The sequence below is a fragment of the Gekko japonicus genome, unplaced genomic scaffold (genome assembly GCF_001447785.1).
Source record: "Gekko japonicus isolate JY-2015 unplaced genomic scaffold, Gekko_japonicus_V1.1 scaffold20, whole genome shotgun sequence".
NCBI classification, from domain to species: Eukaryota; Metazoa; Chordata; class Lepidosauria; order Squamata; family Gekkonidae; genus Gekko; species Gekko japonicus.
In genome coordinates, this window is record NW_015169172.1 from 2,128,251 (window position 1) to 2,138,187 (window position 9,937).

Below are 9,937 nucleotides of genomic sequence, written 5' to 3' on the forward strand. Positions count from 1 at the left end.
TTGTGGGTGCTGGCAATCTGTCACGGCAGGACCAGGGGGCATGACACAAGCAAGCAAAAGTCCAGGAACAGTCTGAGGTCAAGCCGGGCAAACCAGGTAGCAAGGTTCAAGCAGGTTTAAATCACAGTCCAAAAGCAGGGTCAGACATACCAAGTTTCAAGTCCATAAATCACAACAATACCAGAGGAGTCAGAGATGAACGTAGGGTCAACAAAGCCAAAGGTCAAAAGCCAAGGATCAAGCCGAGAAGAACTCCACAAGGTCTGGAGCAGAGATGCAAGGATTCAGGTCCTGAACAAACGACGTTGCCAGCACAAATGACTGCTGGCAACAGACTTGCATATATACAGTGCTAGCTAATCAACTCATTAGCTAGCCAGGAGTGAGGACAGGATCCTGTCAGTAATCAGGGCTAAGAGATCTTCTGGCACGCATGCGTGCATTCTGCCTTCGCTCTCTCAGCTGTTGTCTTCTTACATTCCTGAGCCTGGTTACAGGTGGAGGCGAGTCTGATGATGAATTACTGGGCTGCAGCAGAGACTGATCCCTTGCAGGTGTTCCCTGGGAGGCTCTATCCTCCTCACCACTTAGATAGCTTTCAGCTACAGGATCCAGTCTTTGCCTTTCTGCTGCAGTACTGTCCTCAGGAGCCTGTTCAGGGTCCTCAGGAGCCTGTTCAGGGGCATCAGCAAAGGCAGGCATGACATCAGCAGGGGCAGGCATGACACACCCCACACGAGCCGGGTGCTGGGAAAGGCTGCAGGGGGCGGCTCTGTTGGCCTTTCTCAGGTTGTCCGCCAAGGCAGGTCCTACCCACCCTGATCAAGCCCCTGCCCCCGCCACCACCCCACACCAGCCGGGTGCTGGGAAAGGCTGCAGGGGGCGGCTCTGTTGGCCTTTCTCAGGTTGTCCGCCAAGGCAGGTGGGCCAGGAAAGGCGGGAGGGCTCCAGAGATCTTTCCCAGGCCCTGTGCTGAGGCAGGCAGGCCAGGGAAGGTGGGGTGGAGTGCTCCGGAGACCTTCCTCGGGCTCTGTGCCTTGGTGTGTGCCGGGGAAGGTGGGGTGGGGCACTCAAGTGGCCTTCCCTGGGCCCTGCGCCTCAGCACAGGCCAGGGAAGGCAGGCTGGGGAGGCTCTGCAACTTATCTGGCTGCTTCTTGCTCCTCATGGCCCGACTGAGGGCAGCTGGGAGCAGGGGCGGGGCTTGTTGCATGCGCCTGCCCCCTGGGCTCCTTTCTGCCAGAGCTCCGCTCCTGTGCGCTCCTGCAGGAAATGACCCCTGGATATTATCACCCAATGCAACAACATCAGCTGTGGTATCAAGGCTCATCTGCAGACTGACGAATGTGATATATAACATAACATGTTAGCAATGCTTCCTGCCATTCATATTGGTCAAACTAGACAATTTATTCTCTACATAAGATAAATAAATGGACATAAAGCATACATTAAACATGGAAATCAGTGGGGGAGCATTGTGACTTCCCTGGACACTCAGTAATAAAGGTTCCAGTACTTTAGTACAAGAATTTTGGAGAGACCTCAGTGAGAAGCTGCTGAGATGGAATGCATACTAAGATTTAATACTATTAGTCTCAAATGTAAAGAGTAGGGATAGTATCTCACTACAAATAAGTAATTGTTACTCCTTTATGTACACTATTCATATTCATCCTGCTACACTAATTCAACAACAGGTGGGCATGGCCCATACCTGCTCTGCTTAAATAATTTATTCTGTTGTCTGGATCTTGTTTTCATCTGTGTTCTGTAATGCAATACAGCACATTGTATCCTGGAAAACTGGGCTTCTGTCCTCTCTTTGTAATAACTCACCCCTCCTGCACAATACCATGCTGTTGATTGTAGCATGGGTATAAATCTCTCTGCAAACTGAACACAACACTTTATGCATCTAAAGAAGTAAACTCAGGCTCATGAAACCTTATGCCACCATAAATTTGTTAGCTTGAAGGGGCCACAATAATGTCTGTCATTATGAGAAGGAAAGTCACTGGGAAGGAAGTATGTGAATACTTTGGAAATAGCCTTCAGAATACCTGGTGCCACTCTCTAAATCTCTCTCACTTATTGTTCTGTCATGGTGGGGTTTTGACTTCGGCAATCATATAACTATGAAAAGTAAACAATCTAGAAAGAGAGAAAAGGGGGGGACATGAAAGACGGCACCGTTTATGAGAGTACAAGGCACAATTTACACAAGTAGTTCAAATTTACAAACAGGATGGATTGCATATTCTTCCTCATATCTATGATTGACCTTGGCAATAAAGTAACCCGAACTAAAAAGATGCAGATGGGGAAAAACAGTTTCTGGCTTCTGCTGCAGCATCCACTGTAAAGAAAATATAAATCATTTTTCTCCACCAGGGTCTGAACTAGGAGCAAATAAAAGAGACCCAATCTGTTCTCTCAGTCTGCTCTCTCTCTGTTTGTGTGTCTCTCTCTCTCTGTGTTTGTGTCTCTCTCTCTCTCTTTCTCTCACTTTCACCGTCAGCCAATCACATGACTGCATGCTGAAAGGCAGCTGCCATGGTTACCAAGTAAACAACAACTTGTTTGAACTGCTGAGTGAAGCAGGAACTGTTATGAGAGGGTTTTTTCTTTCTTTCGGGGGCTTGGATTTTGCACCAGCATCCTGAGGGCACTGAGCTGGTCCCATTTCTCAGAGGGCTGGCATAGAGACCCCAGACCTTGACAATACTATCCTCTTCTTTAGCGGCAACAGCAACTCCTGCTGCTGCTTCAAAGGATCAGAAGTGGAGTTGTCTCTCTGATATCTCTTACTAGGAGACACTCAGGATCTGCAGCCAGTTCTACCATGTCCAGCAATATCATACCCAATGCCATCCAGGCTAACAAGGGCAAGAAACACAGCATTATCATCAATATGTAAGTGTCATTGAGCTACTACAATGTTGCAGAAACTGGGAAGAGGGAGGGGCAATGTTGGGTGTAACAGGAAAGGGAGAAAGAAGTGCACCCCACCTTTCTGCTGCTCTTGAAATCAGAGGATACTGCTAAAAATTATGGCTGCCTGAATAAAAAATTTTAAGACTTCCTGGGGTGGGGGTATATGTGCGTGGGAAGATTGTGCAGGTCCACAGTCAAGTTCCAAGAACTATAGTATATAGTACATTTTTATTTGGATCAATGAACATATCACAAAAGCTAAGGAAGTATTTGAATTCCCCAGAACTCTTCATCATGCTATTGATTAGAACAAAAAACAAAATGGGGGTATATTTGGCGTTCTCTGGAGGAGCTTCTAGTCTGCCCTTTGCAGAAACTTTAAATGGAACACAGGAAGTATTTCAGACTTAATTGGATTTTATTAAGTGACAAGCAGGCTTCAAGGTGTGCCAGAGTCTACTGGGACAGAGAAGCCATTTTTGGAGTTGAATCCTGAAACCTCTTTTTCACCCAGTTTAACCCAATAAAGTCTGTAATACATCCTGTCTTCCCTTTTAATTCCCTACAAACTCCATAGTAGGGATTCTGCCATCAAACCCCAAAACTTACTTTTCTTCCCATCCCTACCCTTTTTATTGAGTATCTGAAGAGTTTGGGGTAATTTATTTTATTTACATAGTTTCATACCTTGCTTCACACCAATACATTATGGCTATTATTTATATTAGAGAGAGAGAGAGAGAGAGAGAGAGATTCTAAGTTTCCCTTCTTACACATTACTATAAGTGTTGGTAAATATTCTCTCAGCAAGAAGCAGGGACAAGAGGGGTAGCTCTGAATTTTAGTTTCATCTGTAGCCTGAGATTCCTGTTGCCATCTTGTCCTGAAATCTCATTTTAAAATGTGGGTGCTATAGCAAGCCTCAGGCAGCATGCTCAGAAGTGCACTGGACAAGGTTCACAACAGTTTATCATGCAGAAACCTAAACAGTTATCCAATTAAGTCTCTAAAGAAACAGCACATTTATTTTATTTACATAGTTTTATACCTTGCTTCACACCAATACATTATGGCTTTATTTATATTTAGTACACTATTCTGAAAGCTCACTGTAGGCCACAACAAAGCTCAAGTTATCAAACAAATACTTTATTAACAATAAATATGGCACTATGATACTCTTTAAATTACATACAGAAGAAACATCCAAGATGCCTTTTGATTGCACTGAACCCCCTACCCCAATCCAAACACCCCATCCTACTCATCCCCTGCTGTTTGTCTCCTATAGGAAGGGACATATGCTGTACTCCCAACTCCGTAGTTCAAAACAACACCCTCGCACTGGGGATTTGTAGCTGATCCCTAACATCCTTTCCATTTAAAACAGTTTCCGGGTACTGCTTCCTAAAAATTAGCCTATTTTTTAAAAAAGGTGGCATACAATAAAACACAGTATCAATGAGAACTTCCCCAATATATCCCCAAAGAGACACTAAAATGGCTGGTACAGCAGTCCAGGTTAGTCATTTTAACATGGATCTTAATTTACTGTTTTCATATAATCACTCTATGAAGTAGGTCACTATTATCCATATTTCATGAATAAGTGATAGTGATTTATCCACTAAGTCATAATACGTATGTCTCCTTAAAGCACACATATACATTATACGGCCTATAAACTATATCTGGCCCACCAAGGTTCTCCCAGAGCCACAACAGCTAAGTTACTGGGCAATCTGGAATGCTCAGTACCACCCCAGGCTTTCCCTTCCTGTCTGTATTTGTACTTTATATGAATTCAGTGGAGTTACTCATGCAGTCACCCATAAGCTTCTCAATTTTGGTACTCTTTTAAAACTGATATCACTTTGAAGGTGAATTCCATCAATAGTGAATGCTTGACAACTTGACACACAATGCAAAACAGCAGTGAATGCCTGACAACTTGACACACAATGCAAAGCAGCCATTAGCTATTACAAATCATTGCCATTAGTCAGGTTATGTAGATTCCACTCCTACAAGGACATTCAGGGAGAGTGATAACACTTAAAGGAGAATGTGTGAAGCTATACAATCTCCATCCTCTGTGGCATTTGCTGAAAAGAATTCTTTCCTTTCTGTCATTATATTTCACTGAAAGTATTTCTCCTCTCTAAATCCTCCCAAGAATTATAGGAACTACAGAAACTTGTAATAGGCATCTGCTAGGTTAAGACGCTCAGCTGCAGACCAGAAGGTCTGTAGTTCGGCAGTTTGAGAGACCCTAGTGCCGCGTGATGGAGTGAGACCTCGTCTCTGGCTCCAACTCCTGCCAACTTAGCAGTTCGAAAGCTAGAAATGGCAAGTAGATAAATAGGTACCACTTTGGTGGGAAGGTAACAGCGTTCTGTGCGCCTTGGCGTTTAGTCATGCTGGCCACATGACCATGGAAACACCTTTGGATAGCGTTGGCTTTTCGGCTTGGAAAAGGAGATGAGACTGCCCCCTAGAGTCAGATTTAACTACCTTTTGAGCAAGGGAAACCTTTACCTTTAGTGCAAAATAACATTGTTCCACTTTGAAGCTACTAACATATGGCATAACCTCAGAGAGATGTTGTTTTATCAAACCAGGAGCATGAAGGACCAAAATGTGGCGAAGAAGTTAATGTCATCAACATCTTCAGCTAGGCGAATGAGTTACACTAATACTATGCAAGCCAGCAGAGTGGGAACATTGGCTCGAAGGAGCATTCTAATTTCAGATGGGAAGAATGTGGACAAGGGATCATTTGCAAGCAGCAAACATTTTATCCAGGTAATAAGACAGAATCCTAAGGGAGACAAAGGTTATTGATGTCATTCCTGACAAGGCATGAACAAATAGCGTGGCATTTTGTACTATACTGCAGCATTTAAAATAATTCCATACATTATCTATCCAGCAGCTGTTTTTGCTGCATTATAACAGGGTAATTGTTACCTCATAATGGTTTCTAATTGGTCAAATGAACCCTATTCTCAAGTCAGTGGCCAGAATTTCTTCAAAAGGAGCTTTCAGTGTTCAAAGGAATACAGTAGCTATCAGTAATGAAAAAGTTTGTATTTTTTAAACATCAGAATGTTTAAGTCCAAGGATGCCCAGCATGGAAAAGCAGAACCAGCACAAGAGCTAAGAGGAAAGGTGGATATAACTAACTAACTAAATAAATAAAATCTCAAACTTTCTTTAGTCCACATGCTGACTAGATCATTTGTTAATCTTGGGTTGTGGGGGTTTGGAGGTGGGCACCAGGCTTCCCAAATTGCAAGGGACACCTCTGGTGTTGGCCCAGTCGGTGAAGAGCCGGGGAGTAACAGTGGATACCTTATCTATGGAGGCCCAGGTTGCTGCAGTCGCCAAATCTGCATTTTTCCATCTTAGGCAGATCAGGCTACTGAAGCCCTATCTCTCCTCCCAGGACTTAGCTACAGTGACCCATGCAATGGTCACTTCCAGGCTTGATTACTGCAACTCGCCCTACGCAGGCTTACCCTTGAAGCTGATCTGGAAATACAGCTGGTACAAAATGCGGTGGCGTATCTGCTGACATCGATGCCTGTGCAGGCTCACGTTTGACATGTGCTCTGTCAGCTGCATTGGCTGCCAGTTGAGTACCAGTTCCGCTTCAAGGTGTTGGTAATTACCTTCAAAGCCATATACGGCCTGGGACCAACATACCTAAGTGACCGCCTTTTTCCTATATATGCCTCGGAGAGCGTTACGCTCTGAGAGTCAACATCTCCTGGCGATCCCTGGCCCAAAGGACGTCCGCCTAGCCTCGGCCAGGGCTTTTTCTGCCCTGGCCCCCACCTGGTGGAACATGCTCCCTATCAAGATCAGGGTGGGATCTTATTCAATTCTGCAGGGCCTGCAAGATGGAGCTGCTCCGCCAGGCCTTTGGCTCAGGCAGCAGGCATCCACATATGGCCACCCCGAGGTTGTGGTCTCCCACTTACTGATAACCGGCCATACCTAGTTACATCGATGGGCCAGATTCTCCCTATGACAAGTATGTCTATTGATTTTATATGTTTTAATGTGTTTTAAATTTTATTGTATTTATTAAAATGTTGTGACCCGCCCTGAGCCTGTTTACGGGATGGGTGGGATACAAATGCAATAACTAAATAAATAAATAAAATTTCAGAAGAAGGAAATTATTACCTAAAATTTACCATTCACTTGGAGCAGAAGAGTTAATGGCCTTCAAGGTTGCTTAGAAAAAAACCAGCACAAGAATTGAAATTATGATAAAATGATGAAACAAATCAATAGAATAACCTTTAAAAAACAAATCAATCAGAACCATATACAAACTGCTCCCACCTCTTAGCCATCTTCAAAGGCCTGGTGAAATAAAATGTGTTACTCTGCTTCATCAAGAACTGTAGACATTCAGAGAAACTTGAGTTCCCAAGTGAGTGTGTCATAGTTAAAAAACCTCAGAAACATGTCCCATTAAATCTAGAGGGACTTATTTACATGTAAGTGTTCAGCTTTCGTCTTAGTGAATTAGCTTAGCTACATATTCCTTGGTTTCTGGTAGGGCTTGTTTAGTATGTTGTTCTTTTATTGCTTCTGTAGGTTTTTGATGACCAAGGAAGAGATGTGACACCTCGTCCCCTTTACCATTCAGAAGCAAGTTCTGCCATGCACAGACAAAGCAAAATCTTATCAGTACATGATTTTGCTGGGGTAACTCAAACAGACTTCTTATCTTCCTTTTCTATACATCAAACATCTGGAACCAATATTAGCTTGGCAGGACCATTCTCCAGGTATGACATGGCATCCCCTGTAACCTGTCTGGCCAATATTATATGGACCTTTAGAATGGCTGTACACATAAGGTCCAGAACTGCTAGAAACAGGGATTAGTGGATAGTGCTGTATGTTTGGGGTACATTTTTAGTGCAATTCTATGCAGAGTTACTCTAATTTAAACCCACTGAACTCATTGGACTCAGACTGGATGTACACAGGATTGCACTGTGTGTTTCCTAGACTGGCCCAATATAGGTAATTGTTTCCTCTTTTGTGATCTGTATATTTAATAACCATGTCATAAATTTGGTCTTGTGACAGCTGAAAGACCAATACATTTATTGTGGCCTGGGCTCACAAAAAATTTCTGCTGCAGTAAATTCATGATTCTTTAATGCACTGTAAGACTTTGAAAACACAGATGTTAAACTCTTCAGAACAATTATACAGGAAGTGACGTTCTTAATATAGATTTTTTTCCCATCCCCCTGGGGGGAGGTTTTTATTGTTTTTTTTCAGACTACAAAACTACAACAGAAAATATAGGAAAGGGAACTACATCTAATAAAGAAAAAAGATCCACAACTAACTAAAAACCCAAGAGTAGGAGATCATACATCAGTTTAACACCATGCTATTTTCAAAAAGCTACTAATAATACAATGAACATAGTTGGTTATGCCAGATTAATTATTGTTTAACCATCCCTTTAATTGTTTAAAGAAATTCCCAGAGCATCCCCAAGTTATTTCAACATTTTTTCAGTCACAAATCAGAGTTTATTTATTCTTATCTTTTCTAATCCTCAGTTTATAAGGGCTTTTGGGGGCAGCCGCCCCCTTTTCAGAGGGGGAGTCCTTGTCCGAAGACCCCGAACCCAACTAGCCATCAGATTTGCTTTCTTTTTCCTCCTCTTTGCCCTCTTCTGGTTCCCCAAGCTGTGTCCGCATAAATTCACGTGCTTTAAAAACAGAGTCAATCTTTTCTTTTTTATTGTTAATCTTGAAAATGACGCCTTCTGGGGTTAACCACCTGTAACTGATGCCATTTGTTTGTAAGAAAAGAATTAATTCTTTATAGTGTTTTTCTCTTCTGTCTTCTGTCAAATGGAATATCTTTTAAAATCCTGATATTATTGCCCCCAATTTTCAAGGGTGTTCCCGAATTTGCTTTCAAAATAGCATCTCTCACATGTCTCTTCGAGAATCTGACCACTATTTCCCCAGGCAGATTATTTTTCTTGGTGTACGATGAATAGGACCTGTAGACCACTCACTGCAAAGGTATTCCGCTGTTAAATCTGTCATTGGGGCTATTGCTTCACTCAGCCGTTGCTTCAGATTCTCTCCTTCAGTTTCCGGGACCCCTTGAAACCGTAGGACCAAATTTGCTTTATCCATTTGTAGCTGTAAAAGCTTTGACTCTTCTATAGCTTGCTTCATTTCCAGCTTTTGCACCTTTTTCTTAACTTTTTTAGTAGTGACGTCCATTTCCTTCACCTTCTCTCCCATTTGCTCTGTTGCTTTTAAGGACTGTGTCAGTTGCATCTGCTGCGCTGCCACACTCTGCCCAATTACGGACAGTTGTTGTTTAATGCCAGTGATCTCGTCCAGCAGGGGGCGCATGGAGTCAGCCAAGAGTTTTGAGAGCTCAGTGACCTCATCTGTTTGAGGACTGGCCCCTAGTTTCGATTTCAGCAGCTTTTCTTTCTCTGGTTTCTTCCCCGCCATCTTTTTGGATTTGTTTACTTTTCCAAAAAGGTTGCTAAAGTCTCTGATATTCGCCCAAATGCTTTTCTGCGCTCTGGTAAGTCTCTTAAAACAGTTTTAGTAGCTTATTTTCCTGCTCCACCCTCTTTCCTTCCATGTTTCGTCTATGCGTTTGGGAGGGATCCCTCCCACCCCCGCTCACTTTCCCAACCCCGCTCACTTTCCCAACCCCTGCTCGCTTTCCCGTCGCTCTTGGGGGGCAGCTTCTTTTTATATCTTCATGCTTGCTTCAACCCGACTCACAGTTCGTTGTTGGCCATTCGGCCTCGCTCGTCATAATTTATTTTGCCCGATCTCCAGTGCTTGTCCCGGTCAGCAGCACTCATACCATGCGGTCACTCAGCAGCAGGACCTTCAGGGTGGAGGGGCACCTCAATTCTCCGGCTTTTGGCCATCAATGAGGTCGCCCTTCAAAAGCCCCCTGGCTGGGGGCCTGTTT

The 9,937-nt window shown here is 43.5% G+C and overlaps 1 protein-coding gene across 1 annotated transcript in view; it reads left to right on the forward strand.

The window, feature by feature from the left end:
- The window catches only part of WDR78 (WD repeat domain 78), an 88,094-nt gene that overhangs the window by 23,707 nt on the left and 54,450 nt on the right, over positions 1 to 9,937 (forward strand). Inside the window, exons 3-5 of the mRNA XM_015415783.1 lie at positions 2,742 to 2,914; positions 5,557 to 5,740; positions 7,550 to 7,743. Coding sequence (XP_015271269.1) covers positions 2,742 to 2,914; positions 5,557 to 5,740; positions 7,550 to 7,743 — 551 coding nt within the window. The remainder of the gene's footprint in view (positions 1 to 2,741; positions 2,915 to 5,556; positions 5,741 to 7,549; positions 7,744 to 9,937) is intronic.